At 42.0% G+C, this 14,354-nt stretch overlaps 2 protein-coding genes across 2 annotated transcripts; one reads left to right on the forward strand and one right to left on the reverse strand.

The window, feature by feature from the left end:
* The first annotated feature begins 5,280 nt into the window (after positions 1-5,280).
* Positions 5,281-11,608, forward strand: rpusd1 (RNA pseudouridine synthase domain containing 1). Its single transcript, XM_086288625.1, has 6 exons — positions 5,281-5,373; positions 6,792-7,015; positions 7,100-7,223; positions 9,647-9,749; positions 9,903-10,004; positions 10,205-11,608. Exons 2-6 carry the CDS (start codon positions 6,828-6,830, stop codon positions 10,621-10,623), a joined length of 936 nt encoding a protein of 311 aa, XP_086144751.1. The 5' UTR covers positions 5,281-5,373; positions 6,792-6,827; the 3' UTR covers positions 10,624-11,608.
* A 1,461-nt stretch (positions 11,609-13,069) lies between these two features.
* LOC147332180 (transcription factor 7-like 1-A) lies at positions 13,070-13,963 on the reverse strand. Its single transcript, XM_086290776.1, has 4 exons — positions 13,901-13,963; positions 13,620-13,696; positions 13,258-13,408; positions 13,070-13,123 (listed from the first exon to the last, which is right to left on the reverse strand). The coding sequence occupies exons 1-4, from the start codon at positions 13,949-13,951 to the stop codon at positions 13,070-13,072; spliced, it is 333 nt and encodes a 110-aa protein (XP_086146902.1). The 5' UTR covers positions 13,952-13,963.
* Between the last annotated feature and the right edge of the window lie 391 nt (positions 13,964-14,354).

Consider the following 14,354-nt stretch of genomic DNA (forward strand, 5'->3'; position numbering starts at 1 on the left):
GCTTTTTGTTTGTCTTAAACCCAAGTCTGCTTTGCAGAAATTGAATAGCAGGTAACTAAGTTGTTCTCGTGACACGCTCATGTATTTTCACGCGATCGTGTTGATTTTTTCCAAACATGGTGCTGTTCTTTATGGCCAAACATCTTCACTTTAGTGTCGTTTGCCTAAAGGACATTGTTCCAGAAGTATTGTGGTTTGTTCAGATGTTACTTTGCAAACATAAGTCAAGCTAAAATGTTGATTTTATTGGAGCTTTCTCCTGGCAACACTTCCAAACACGCCACATTTGTTCATTCTTTATCTAATTATACTGTCATGAACTTTTATATGCTAACTGTGGCCGGCAGAGATATAGCTGTTGGATTTTTTGCAGGTTCCTCGAACATTTCACAGTCTAACCTTGGGAGGAATTTGCTGGGACACTCTTTGGAAGATTGTGGAATTGTCAATGGTCCAGACCAGCAAACTGCCAAAGCTTCTCCGTTCAGAGTTTCTCACACTTCCTGATGATCTGTGAATCAAGTGCATGTTATTAGCAGCACCTGGCTCCTACTTACTCCTTAATTTCTACAAAAACATTAAGGGTGTGAAACTCATTTTCACAGGACTGTAACAGGGTTGGGAAATTAGAACAAAACAGCCTTTTTTGTTCAGATTTAGCGCATTGCATTGATTTGCATATCATTTTATTATCAATTGGTCTTGAAAACACATGGCAAAGTTTAAAGAGAAAAAAAAGAAGCACAGGAACACATGCCTGATACCATTTTTAATATACATAGAGGGAACAACATGGCCAGTAGGACCTCCAGAAAGTACAGTGCTTCAACACAGCTACATACTTTTTTTCTTCTCTGAAACACAGGCGCTAAATGGCTCATTACAAACCCCTCCAAGTCTAAACGCACTTTAAATCCATCTTCAAGTATCCATGTCTCTGTTTCCTTACTGACACTTTACAGCTTCTTGATTTTTGTTGGGCAAAATGACAAGCAGTACAGTCCACACTATTTACATATGTAAGATGGCCTCGCTTGTCTGCTTATCCATTCATGAAGCTTCTGTCACGGTTCATCCCTGAATCAGTCAGTCACGGCGGTGGTGGTGTTGTTGCTGCTGAGGGCCTGCTCTAGCAGGGCTCGCTGGGCGGAGGCAGGCAGGTAGAGGAAGGAGTAGACCAGCGCCAGCAGCAGCAGAGCCAGCAGCAAAAGGAGACCCCAGTCCGACGTAATTATAGGCTCATCACAGCGAGCCTGCAAAAATGACTTATTATGCATGGTGGAGAGGCGGCTTAAAATACTCACGGCAGTCTCAGAAAGTAATCCTACAGAAATAAATGCAAGGTCAGAAAAATTACACCTCTCAGAGTTGGAAAAAAATGAATACCGCTTATATAAGCTGTGTCCTTCACGCTTTATCCAAATGATATAAAATAAACGGTATCTAGACAGCCTGCCTTGTCAAAAAAAAAAAAAAATCAGTTTGAGAAAAGACCTGTAAAAATGTTCGTATTATGGCCGGCAAAGACTTTTGCACCAAACTCAAAGTGGTGCAGAAAAGATCAAAACAGTTCTAAAAAGAAAAAATACATCCAAGATAGAGAAAGCTGGTTAGAAATTAAGCAAATCCAGAGCAACAAGGAATCTTTAGATATCTTTTTTCACACAATCCACAGTAAGGATGCTGAAAAACTTCCTCTTACAATATCAGTATTGATGCTTGCCTCCTGCACAGTATCTGCCAGCTCATCCTCTCTCTGACTGAAGCCTTTGTGTTAGTGCCACGTGCATCTGTGTGTAAGCATGTGTGCCTTCTTATCGGAGTGCATGATCTGCTATGACATGTTACGAAACAATAACCAGAAAAACAGCATCACAGCAGCACGACTGTATCCAATTCTCCAGCATTTGACTCAACGCACACACCAATTATATAATAAGTCTTCATCCTCTTAGCTCAACACACATTATTACCTGTCTGCGTTCAGGGATTACTCTCTGGAAGAGCCTGTGCTTTATTCAACCAATGTGTTTCAGCACGTAATGTTCCAAAGAGTCTTCACTTACTATATTAGCTTTGGACCCGTGAGGAGGTCAAAGCGTGACAAGATGGAGAAACGTTTTCTTCACCCCATCTCTGAATCTGAGCCCTTTGTCTTCGTCCTCTCGCACGTCCTTGCTCAGGTGCCCTCCAATGCCCCTGGATGTGCCGGGGCAGACTTGAACAAAGCGCATAAACAAAACGTGGCATTTCATTACCTCAGCTGCTCACAATACTGGATTGTCACATGGACCCATCAGATTAAAGTCCCGAGGTGAAGGTGAGGGATTATGAACATCACAGTAACTGTGGACTGACCTGAAACGGTACCACAGGGCAATAAATAAATAATAAAATGAGACAAATGCAATAAACATAATCCGCTCACTCCAGTCCAGATGACAAGCTGTTTGATAAGATAAGATAAGATAACCTTTATTAGTCCCACACGTGGGAAATTTGTTTTGTCACAGCAGGAAGTGGACAGTGCAAAAGTTATGAGGCAAAAATTAGAATACAATAAGAATAAATACAGTACACAACTGTACAGAATAGAATAAAATAAAATAAATATACAATAAGATAAAAATAGAATACAAATACAAATACTATATACAACTGAGTAAAAATACAACGATGACAGAAAGGATTATTGCACTTAGTATTATTGCATATGTATGGATGTGTGTGCTTGATCAGTTAAAGTCTTTATTATGGAGTCTGACAGCAGTGGGGAGGAAAGGCCTGTGAAATCTCTCCGTCCCACACCGTGGGTGCCGCAGTCTCCCACTGAAGGAGCTGCTCAGTGCTGTCACAGTCTGCTGCATGGGGTGGGAGATGTTGTCCAACAGGGATGACAGCTTAGCCGCCGTTCTCCTGTCACTCACCACCTCCACTGGGTCCAGAGGGCATCCTAGAACAGAGCTGGCCCTTCGGATCACCCTGTTCAGTCTCTTCCTGTCCCCAGCAGAGATGCTGCCGCCCCAGCAGACCACACCATAAAAGATAGCAGAAGCCACAACAGAGTCATAGAAGGTCTTCAGGAGTGGGCCCTCCACTCCAAACAACCTGAGTCTCCGCAGCAGGTACAGCCTGCTCTGCCCTTTCCTGTAGAGGGCGTCTGAGTTATGAGTCCAGTCCAGTCTATTGTTCAGATGAACACCAAGGTACCTGTAGCTGTCCACAGCCTCAATGTCCATACCTTGGATGTTCAGTGGTTGCAGTGGAGAATGCTTGTGCCTGCGGAAGTCTACCACCAGTTCCTTGGTTTTACTGGCGTTGATCTGGAGGTAGTTCAGCTGGCACCAGTCCACAAAGTCTTGAGTCAGTCCTCTGTACTCCTTGTCGTCCCCATCAGTGATGAGGCCGACTATTGCAGAGTCATCAGAGAACTTCTGCAGAAAGCACTGGGTGGAATTGTGGGAGAAGTCTGCAGTGTAGATGGTGAAGAGGAACGGAGCCAGAACCGTTCCCTGTGGGGCCCCCGTACTGCAGACGACCCTGTCCGACACACAGCCCTGAGTCCTCACATACTGTGGGCGGTCGGTGAGGTAGTCCAGGATCCAGGTAGTGAGGTGATGGTCCACTCCAGAGTTCACCAGCTTGTCCTTTAGAACCGATTTGATTTGTAACTGTTCAAAGTTTTCAATACAGTTGTCATAGGGCTAAAAACCAAACATCAGGAAGCTTCTTCCTCACTCTCTTCGCTTGGCTTGGTAATAAAATCACAGGTGAACCAATAGCGTGCCTATAAATAATATAGATGCTTTATCTAAAATACCACATCTTTAAATCCTCTGATGAAGGACAAGTATTTCCCATTCATTCTCTCTACTCTTTGTGCAGACGTCTTGAGCTATTCCTGATTTCTTTATAATTTATTTTACTTCCAGACTTTCTTATCATTTATTAAGGCAGTGGTTCCAAAACTTTTTTTGCTAGGGCCCCCTTTGTTTTACAAGAAAAATGTTTGTGCGCAACACATAATTTGTTCCCACCTCTGTATTTGATTCTTGGAAAAATACCAACGATAACACAATTTGACAGGAATAAAATATTATTTTTGCCCCAAAAAGCTGATTCACAAAGAGCTGTTAGCTGAAAACTTGACATATCCTGGCCATATGTGCAGTGGATCCTTGATAAATTTGAGGAAAGTGGACAAGTGACGGATGAGAAAAGCAACAGCGGGCTTCTAAAAAATATCTGCGCCAGCTGAACTGTATTTGAAAGTCATGTTCTTAGGAAATAGAAAGACATTCAGACCTGATTCGTGACCTGAGAAATCTGTCTGTTCACTTGAGCCATCTACTGTTCACTGAAGCCTCACCATAAATGGTCTCTATTAGAAGGGTGGCTATAAAGAAGCCATTTTTAAAGAAGCGAAACAGGGGAAAAAGTCTGAGGTAAAAACCCAGCACACTGGACTGGACTGAAAGAAAGCAGGTCTGAAGGAGTGATGAATCCAAACTGGAAATCTTTGGTTCAATATGTAGGTCAGGAGAGAGTAACAACAGGCAGTATCTACAGGATCTTGTTGAAATTATGAACACAGAAACGTATGGTCAGATATTGATCCACCACGCATCCATCTGGAAAGCATCTGATTGGCAACAGCTTCATCTTTCAGCATGACAATGATCGCAAACACACATACTGTGCGGTAAAGGCATACCTGGATAGAAAAAAACACACAGTCGAACACTATCAGTCATGGATTTTCCTCCCCAGAGCCCGGACTTCAACATTATTGAAGGATTGTGTGATCATCTTGATAGAGAACAGAACAAAAGGCAAAAACATCCAAAGAAGAGCTTTGAATGTCCTTCAAGAAGCCTGGAGAACTATTCCTGAAGACTGCTTAAAGAAATTACAAGAACCCTGCCTAAGACAGTTAAAACTGTGTTGAACAATAAAGGTGGTATTATCAAATATGGAGTTTCACGCTTGTTACAATTGTATAAACTGATACATATCTCGTATACTGTATTTCTCTGTATGTTTTAAAAGGTCTCCTATTTCAAATTTTCCAAGCAAAATATGAAGAAATAAGGGGCGGTTCAAGACTATTGCACAATACTGGAGACTTTTAATCCTTGAACAAAGTAAACCAGCAACGAGGTGAATCATAAAATGTTTGCAAACGTAAATCGTTCATGTATGGTGAAATAAACACCGTCATACACGGGTGGTGGCGCTGTGCACCTTTTAAGCTAGTCTGACGACCCAAAACACGCACGAAGAAGATGAAGCGCATGCGCAGTGCAGTGCGTCACAAGCGGCTATGTTTACATCTGTTGAAAACATTTATCACTTTTTGGGTCCTTATTAACGGTAAGTTTTCCGGTTATATTAACTATGATAAGAAAGCCCTATAACCGGGCTTTCTTATTCAGAAAACATATTTTATCATACAACACAGGTTAGTTGTCTTATGCTAATAGCAAACCACTAGTTAGCAAACTAGTGGGCGCATGATTTACTGCCACACGCGCAGGTGGATGGGATGCTCTCACGGCCAAGGAAACGTCCTCGAATATAAGACAGGCTACGGCCACCGGTCTGTTCTCCTCACAGCCGTAAAGATGGTTTGGCGCACTGCGGTTGAGGCTCTGGAGGCTTTTTTGAAACTACATAAACGTTCAGGACCTTTCGACCTTTTAACTCCTCCATTCTGGGTCAAATCTGATCTTTTTTTTTTTTAAATTTGACAGCAGTAATAATAAATAATTAAACATGAATGTTATTGTTTTACCCTGAAATTCGACGCATTTTCCGAAAGTTACACAAAATACGCAAAATGAAAGTTGAATCCCAAAAATATTGTTGTACACCAAGTCTATTCAGGGTCAAAATTGAGCTGTTTCTTTTCAGATGAATTTCAGATCTAAACCTGGAAAACCGTACATGTCAGGTCTGTGTGTATTTCTTATGGGAGAGCGCTGACAGAGGTGAAGGCAGAAGCTTGATTCAGTCATGAGAACTGTCACATCTGCCCAGTTTCCCAGAGAGACAGGCACCTGCTGGTTTTTAAAGGATCGTGGAGGACTCTTCAAACAGTGTAATAGTAAAACACCATAATTTTGCACATAAGGAGTTCAAACATAGGGTGCCTTGAGAGATTGTACCTTGACACAGACACGAGCATGGTAGTAGGTTGATGAGCACTGTTGCATCAGAGCAAGGTTTCTGGTTTAACTCCTGCAGGGCTGTTCTGCATGGAGTTTGTATGCTTGACCAGCTCTAGAGGTACCTGGACTGAGTTTCCATCAGGTCCTCAAGCTTCCTTCCACAGTCCAGAAACATGCATGTCAAGATAATGTGCTGTATGAATGTGTACTTAAGATGTTAGAAGACCTTTGAGTGATCAGTAAGCCTAGAAAAGTGCTGCACGAGCACAGCTATGTTGCATATCTATGCTGGTACTTATGCTTTGCACCTGCAAGCACAAGTATGCATAATGTAACAACAAAAAACTTAAAATCCATTTATTCCGAGTTAAATGAGATTAAAGCAGAAATCAAAGAAAGTTGTGAGAAACACTTGTGCAAGACCCAAACATGCAAGGTTTCATTCCACTGCCTGCTAGTTTATACTAATCAAGTTTTATGCTCTATAATTTATTGACTGTTGAATTAATATAAGTGGCAGCTATGAGGTTTTTTTTATACTGGTGAGAGGAAAGTCTTTAGTACTGTACTTCAAATAAACCCTCAGTGACATGTGTCACGACAGCGACTTTGTCCCTGCAGGCCTGCAGCGCTTGTGCCAGTTAATCACTGCACACGATGAGCACGGAGCCCGCTAGCCTGGAGAGCCTGCGTGTACTGTATCACAGTGATGACTACATCGTGGTGGACAAACACTGGGACATCCGCATCGACAGCAAGATGTGGTACGAGACGAACACCGTACAGGCACAGCTTCGCCACCGCTTCCCTCAGCTGGCTGACCCACGCACCTACTATGGATTTCGGTCAGAATCCCTTTACTTCCTCTGCACTTGTCAGATGTTCTTGGTAGCAGGAGTAGTCTTATTGTTTTCCTCGTCTCTCACAAGGTTCTGTCATCAGTTGGATTTCTCCACAAGTGGAGCTCTTTGTGTTGCCCTGAATAAAGCTGCCGCTGGCCGGGCTTACCGCTGCTTCAAGGACCGCACCGTGACCAAATTCTACCTCGCTCTGGTATGGGCTGCAAATACAGTGAAACACATGCAATTGTGTTCTGACACTTTAATGAATTTAATGAGTTTTTAAGCGTTTTTTTGTTTGTTTGGCTGTTGTTGTTTTTTTGCTGTTAGAGTCCCTTAATCCATAGCATAATTACTGACAAAGATAAAATATTTTTTATCTTTCAGAATTTGATAAATAAAAATAGAGTAAAAAAAAATGATAACAGGAAATAATATAATAAGAGTAAAAGAGATAAGGATACAGTAAGTCAGATGGCGCATGGGACATAGAAATGTACAAGATCTGCTGGATAAATTATAACGAGCTCATGTAAGCACTTATATGTGAGGAAGAATATTTTAAAATTGATCCTGTACTTCACAGGAAGCCAGTGCAACGATTTAAGAAGATGATCACGCTTCTGTGTGCCTGTCAGGGGTCTAGCAGTTGCATTTTGAAAGAGCTGCAGTTGTGTTATAAGTGTTTTGCAGTAATCCAATCTGGATGTAATAAAAACATGAATGACTTTTTCTAGTTCAGAATTAGAAAGAAATGGCTTAACAGCTGCTCTGATCTGTGCGTCTAATTTAAGAGAGGAATCAAACAGAACAATTAAGGTTTTTTTTTTCTGAGGCTTAAGAAATGATGCCAGCGATCATTATCGGAAGTGATAGTGGAAACTAGGGCTGGGCCATATCATACCGTTCACTGTAACACCGGTATAATGTCGGGCAATGATAGGAAAATGAAATATCGCGATAGAATATGGGTAAAATGTGCATGCGCAGTGCCTTTGTTTTCATACGCACATGGCGGAAAAAGCATGGCGGCGACGGAGAATGAGAAGGGTGAAAGCCGATCGTTGAATTAAATGGATGAACCAGAACTGGTTTGTAAAATTGCTGCAACTTCAGTGGTGTGGAACTGGTTTACCTTTCGTCCGTCAGATACACAACAAAGCACTATTTTTGGTAGAGCGTGCTAGCGGGCCGTCGTTATTACCGTGTTTTTTTGGAAAATACGGCACACTTAAAATCAATCCTTTGATTTTTCTGAAAATCGACAGTGTACCTTATAATCCCGTGTGCCTTATGTATGAATTCTGGTTGTGTTTACTGACCTCGAAATGATTTTATGTACACGGCGCTCAAAAATCTGTCAAATGTTTTAGTAAGACTTTGCTAAGCTACAAACCCGCACCGTCAGAGCATGACGGCTATCGTAGGCAGGAGCCTCGCGGAGTGATACGTACTGTGCTTCAACATAATAGTAGGGCTGTGCGATATGACCAAAATCTCATATCCCGATATAAGACATCTATCGTCCCATAACGATATAAATCACAAAAATTTAACATTTTCTGTAAATTCTGTGAATCTCGTGCAGCTCGACTTGCGTGAAGTGTTTCCAGCTGGGCGTCGTGTACCTGGAATTGAGTGTTTTAACCGATGCATGAAACGATACATTTAGACATAAGTTGTAACGGCAGCCGTTTTCTTTGTGAGTATTTATTAAACAGTGTACTGCAGGGAAAAGCCTGTTCTAACGTTTGAGTCTAAGGTCTATTTTTTAGCACCTGACGGCTCTTTTTTAATTCTCACCCGTAAATACTCGGCATACTGTTTCACTTGATTCAGTTTATTTTGAAAAGTCTCAACAGGATCTTGAGCTTTATTGTGAAAGGTTTATGTGGAAAATAACCTCTTTTTAAGTTTTGTGGATATTATACATGGTTATGCTGAGGATGTGTCGGCCAATTTCCACTGGAAATGCCTTTTGGTTAAACTGTCAGCAAGGAATTTGCATTTGCACGGTAAAATTTTTATATAACTTTAATGCACATAAAAACCAGCTGCTTGTTTAAGTGAAAATACGTTGATGGGTTTTTTTTTTTGCACTAATAAAGTTGTGGAGTTGTAAAGTAATTTGTCTAGTGTCAATTATATCGTCAGTTATATCGTTATCGCAAATTTTCAAAAGTATATCGTGATAAATATTTTTGGTCATATCGCCCTGCTCTAGTGGAAACTGTAACTGCCTGATGAATCACTAAAGTTTCAGTTTTATTTTAAGGTAGATGTCAGGCTTCGCAAAAGAAAACAAAAGAGGAAGAAGGCCTTGAACCGGCCACAGTGTGGGTCATCAGATTCAGGCTACTTCCCTAAACTATTATGAGTAAGCTAACTAATAGAACCAAAATTTCCAGCTCAATTAATGATTAATAGAACCTGACGAGTACTGCCGAGTTAAGGTAGAGCAGGCAGAGAGAGAGAAAGAGAGCTGACCTTCTGTTCTTTGACCAATCAGCACGAGGGATGAATGAGAGAGGAAGGAGAGCAGGTTAACAAGGATTGCAGAAAAGAACAATAACCAGATGATGGATGTGCGGGTGCTCTGAGACACGTGTCAGTGAAAATACACTTTTTACTTTCCAGATACGTGGGGCGGTCGAAGGAGAGACACACACTGTGGACTTCTCCATCGGCAAGAACTCCACGGAGGGAAAAACACATATGATGTGTGTTGAGGGAACAGAAGGTACTTAAACTTGGCTTGGTTTGAGTCTTGTGAGTGTGAACAACAATGAGTAGAGACTCTGACATTTATTCCATCTGGACATCGTGTTGAAAGTAAATCATTAATTTCCAGCAGTTGTTTGAATTATATTCTGTTCTTTCCTTCTGTGGTCAGGTTGTGAGAACCCCAAGCCTTGCCAGACTGAGCTCTTAGTGTTAGAATATGGGTTATATGACGGAGACCCTGTTACCAAGGTGCTGCTGCAGCCTCTCACTGGTAATTGCATTTGTTTCAAAGGAGAAATGAAGATTTTCTTCTTGCAGAGGAAAGCTTAGCTTCCATGTAAAGATGGCAGTACCAGGCCTGGGTTTTTGTGTTTGTTTGTTTTTTTTAACTGTAACATTCATTTAGAAAGAGGCAAACACTTCCTAAAAAGTCACCCTCCCGCTGCCGCTCAATTTTCCTTTTCTTCTCAGGTCGAACCCACCAGTTAAGGGTCCACTGCAGCGCTTTAGGCCACCCTATTGTCGGGGACTTCACCTACAGCTCGGGAACAGACAACTCCCCGTACCGCATGATGCTGCACGCACACCTCCTCCACATTCCCCTCGAACCTCAGCCACTGCGCGTCACTGCCGGAGACCCTTTTGTCCCAGCGGTTGATCCCAAGTGGCTCCCGCAGTGCTCATTAAGGACACTAGATGCCACTGTGGAGGCCCTGATACACCGCAGGGAGGAGGAGGACAGGAAGATTAAAAAGGAAGAGCAAGAGAGAGCGAGAAAAGAAGAGGAGGATGAGAGGAGAAAACGAAGCAAGGAGCAGAGCACCGAGGAGGAGAGTGAGGAGCAGAGGAGACAGTGCCAGCAGTGGCTGAGTGAATGGGCTGGAGATTGATTTATTATTACTATTATTATCATTATTACTTTTCATGGGTTTCGCGTCTCCTCGTGCATGTTGAGCATGCATTTTATTTGAGTGTCCACATCTGTTTCATTTCAGCTGCATCTTGGTGGTTTAACTCCTTTACGTTCTCACAAACAAGTTAAGATCACAAAAAGGCATGTGTGAACATAGTTTATGCTGCACTACTGGAATGTCCACACTATACCCACTGCAAGCTGCGAAACAAGTGCCTTGCTCAAGGTCAAGTTAATAAGAGTTCCTTGTTGCTTTTTTAATTTTAATGTGCCAACATTATAAGAAATTGGCCTTTTTCTGAACTACAAAAGCAGATGTTAGTTTCTCCCAGAAAAAAATAACTGTTTTTAAACTCGTGTGATTGGTTATTTATGATACAAAGCACTCATGAAGTCCCACATGAAACATACTGTATCTGTAAACACTACTCAGCATCCTACCCGGGACTTTAATGTTTGTGGGCAGTTTTACAGCTTTATGTCTCTTTTAGTCCAGTACAAATACCCTCACTTGCCACTTTGTTAGGTACACCCATTCAGCTGCTCATTAATGCAAATATGGGATCAGCCAATCGCATGTCAGCAACCCAGTGCATTTAGGCACGTCAACATGGACAGAAAGACCTGCTGAAATGCAAACTGAGCATTTTAATGCTTTGGAAGCAAAAATGGGCCCAATCTGGTACTAGCAAGGTGTATCTAACAAAGTGGCCAGTGAGTGTACAGAGCACTGATGTGGTGTACAAAGTTCATCTGTCTACTATTTCTAATAATGGCATGAAAAATTTCTATTTTTCACACTATTATTCTACAATTTTGGGGGGATTTTCCCCCTTAAAATCCCATCAAGTACCACAAACAACATTTGAATTTCAAACTGGTATATATGATTAAAAACTTGGGATCAGCTATATTTATGACTTTGATTAAGAAGCAGGGTTTGAACATGCCAATAAAATGAATAAAAGTACCTGGCTGCCTGATGTGTTTTTTTCCCCCTCACTTCATGTTTGGATCCTGCTGATCAAATATAATGAAGAGTTGTGTAATAGATGAAATCTAGAAGTGTAAAAACAACAACACTGCGGACTGAATTGTTAGATTTGCAAACCAACACAATTTCAATCAGTGAAAAACCGTGTTGTGACACAAATGCCCTTACACCCCGAGCTGTGGCGTCCTCAGTGGATCAGGCTCGTTCTGGTGCATTCCACGGATCCTGGACTGGCTTTCAATCTTGGAAGTTTGGAGGCTGGATCAACATCTTGGTTTACAGTCATGTTGCTCGAGCAGCTCATGAGTATGTTTTGCATGTAGTTGGGGACTGTCAGTATTTGGGAGTTTGCTCGGTCTGCAGCAGTGTTTGGGTAGGTGGTCCATGTCAATATTAGAAGCACATAAGACCCAGGACCCAAGGTTTCCCAACAAATTGCTGCTGAGGTAATTAAAAACTTCTTTTTAGTCCAACACAATTGTCCATCAAGTTAAAAAAACAAATTCCAATCAATGTGTCTGAAATAACAGAAAATGATGGTTATTATCAGTTGCAACCAGTGTTGGGGAGTAACGGAATACATGTATCTTTCTTGTTACCTGATCTTTCTCACAGTTCTCAGCTTTATGAGATGTCATCAGTCCAGATTTTCTAAGGACACTTGTGATGTTTGGCTCTTGCAACGTACTTGGCACTATGTTTTTGTTATCAGTGTCTAGCAATGCTCACATGGAAATGAACTTTGATTGTATTACATTTAACTTTCACAAATATGCTCATTTGGGAAAAAAAGGTTTTAGTGAAAATAGTTGCAAAGCGTTTATGTGAGGGGCAGCTCCACCTAACAGTAACACCTCTGACTGCCTGAGACAATTTTCTCAAGCTAGTTTATATCTAGCTTTTCCCTTACACCTAGTGGACACAGACAGACGGGTGGTATATGTTTGAAAATGTAAAAAGAACTGTTTTGCGGGGCCACTTCAAAGGATCAGTAATGAACAAGTTCTTCTATACCCTCCCATCCTGCTGTACAAACTGAAAGAAGCCTCTTTTGTTGTTTTTTTATTTATTTACAGAAATGATAACACAGTTCAGTAACATAAGTTTATAAAGTGCAGTGCTAAAGAAAGGCCAGTTAAATCTAAATTTAACTGACTCCCCATAAGCAAGATCTGAATGACAAGAGAAGGGCTGCTGAGATTGTGGAGTAACCGGGAGGAGATCAAGACGTTCAAGCATTGATAGAGAATCTTCTCCAATGTTCCTGAAGAGGGTGGCCTCTGTCTGGAGTGCATTGGGTGCAGCAGAGGAGGCCAATAATGCAGATGAATTCATGAGAAGAAGGGTTGGTCTGATTTTCTTGAAGACCGGTGCAGAGGTTACCTGGTGAAAGGAATGACACTGAGGCTGAGTGGGCAAGGAGACGGCTTCACACTGATTCAGAAAAATCTATTTTCTGCTCCTCCTTTGAGAGCGACTTCCACTGTGAATAGAAGATCACAAGAACACACTGTCAGCTCGTATACACAGCCACACTGCTACTACACATGACTACAGGACAGCTGGTACACATGCACATTAACAGATGCATAAATATATTCAGAGTTACACACTTACTCTCTCTCCCACAGCTGCATTCACAGCTGCACTGTCACTGATATTTAGCTCTGCTTTGACCTTTGGCCTCTGCTCTTTAAGGTACAGCATGAAGGCATTTGGGGGCTTCTTAATGTAAGCCTGGTCTGTACCCTGTTTGGTTTGATGCTTGCTGCTTCAACAGGAATAAAACCCAGAGTGAGAGCATGTGTTACCACCGTGTACAACTGTGAGGAAAGTACTTTAAAAACACGAGTAACGCTGTGAAACTGAATGTAAGGCGACACCATTAAAGGAGGCTGATTTTAATAATTCACACACACATCTGCAGATAAATGACAGATACCTGCAGATCAGTGAGAAAACGCAGCAGAGAAACTGACTTTGGAGCGCAGCTGTGGGGTGGAGGAGCTGGAAGAACAGCTGCTGTTGTTGCCGATGGGATGTTGTTTACAGGCAACTGATACAGTAGATTGTGTGGACAGATGGAGAAGGACAAAAATCCATAATACTGACACTTAGTCCAGCATTTCAAAGACTAATAATGATAAACAGCACAGAAACATGCAAACTAAACTGTTTTTCTTTCATTAGTCTGAAGCATCCAACAGGTTCAAGCACCTTTATCAATAAAAATCTAACGACAACTGTCTGAGTGTCTCACCTGTCCTTGGCTAGCTGTGCCTGGCTGACTGTACATGTGAGATGGCTGCATGGTGATTGGAGCAACTATACATGAACGTTGGTGCTCAGACAGAAAAGGAGCGGCTCTCAGGAGGGTGTAGGTAACAGATCCTCTACTCTGCCTGCTGCTGGGTGAGGCAGGGCAGCTGGTCCAGCAGGGAAAGCAGGAGGAGGAGGTGGGGAAAAGGGAGTGGGAGGGTTGGATGTTTCCCCCAAAATATTAACAAACACATCTTCAAGAGTGCAAGGCACCCTTTCTGACTTCATTCTTTCCCAAATACGACCCAGCTCTTCCCTGATGTCCATTTTTGGGACAGAGGGTTTATGTGCTGCTGTTCTGTGTCTGGGATCCTGTGACAAACATTCGTAGAAATTTGATCCTCTTAGACTGGGACGGACATCTTATATAATACAGAACTAAACTAAGGACTAGT

The sequence above is a fragment of the Aulonocara sp. 'chitande type north' Nkhata Bay genome, linkage group LG4 (genome assembly GCF_057382095.1).
Source record: "Aulonocara sp. 'chitande type north' Nkhata Bay isolate Kocher_YH1m ecotype deep benthic linkage group LG4, A_spYH_male_GT1.1, whole genome shotgun sequence".
NCBI lineage: Eukaryota > Metazoa > Chordata > Actinopteri > Cichliformes > Cichlidae > Aulonocara > Aulonocara sp. 'chitande type north' Nkhata Bay.

What these genes read in the sequence shown, in the direction of transcription:
- LOC147332180 (XM_086290776.1), bottom strand. Translation starts at nt 13,951, where the DNA reads ATGCAGCCATCTCACATGTACAGTCAGCCAGGCACAGCTAGCCAAGGA. An exon ending in GCACAGCTAGCCAAGGACAG is followed by an intron (nt 13,697 to 13,900) that starts GTGAGACACTCA and finishes CTACTGTATCAG; the next exon opens with TTGCCTGTAAACAACATCCC. An exon ending in ATGCAGCTGTGGGAGAGAGA is followed by an intron (nt 13,124 to 13,257) that starts GTAAGTGTGTAA and finishes TTCTATTCACAG; the next exon opens with TGGAAGTCGCTCTCAAAGGA.
- rpusd1 (XM_086288625.1), top strand. Translation starts at nt 6,828, where the DNA reads ATGAGCACGGAGCCCGCTAGCCTGGAGAGCCTGCGTGTACTGTATCAC. An exon ending in CCAAATTCTACCTCGCTCTG is followed by an intron (nt 7,224 to 9,646) that starts GTATGGGCTGCA and finishes TTTACTTTCCAG; the next exon opens with ATACGTGGGGCGGTCGAAGG. An exon ending in GTGTGTTGAGGGAACAGAAG is followed by an intron (nt 9,750 to 9,902) that starts GTACTTAAACTT and finishes TTCTGTGGTCAG; the next exon opens with GTTGTGAGAACCCCAAGCCT.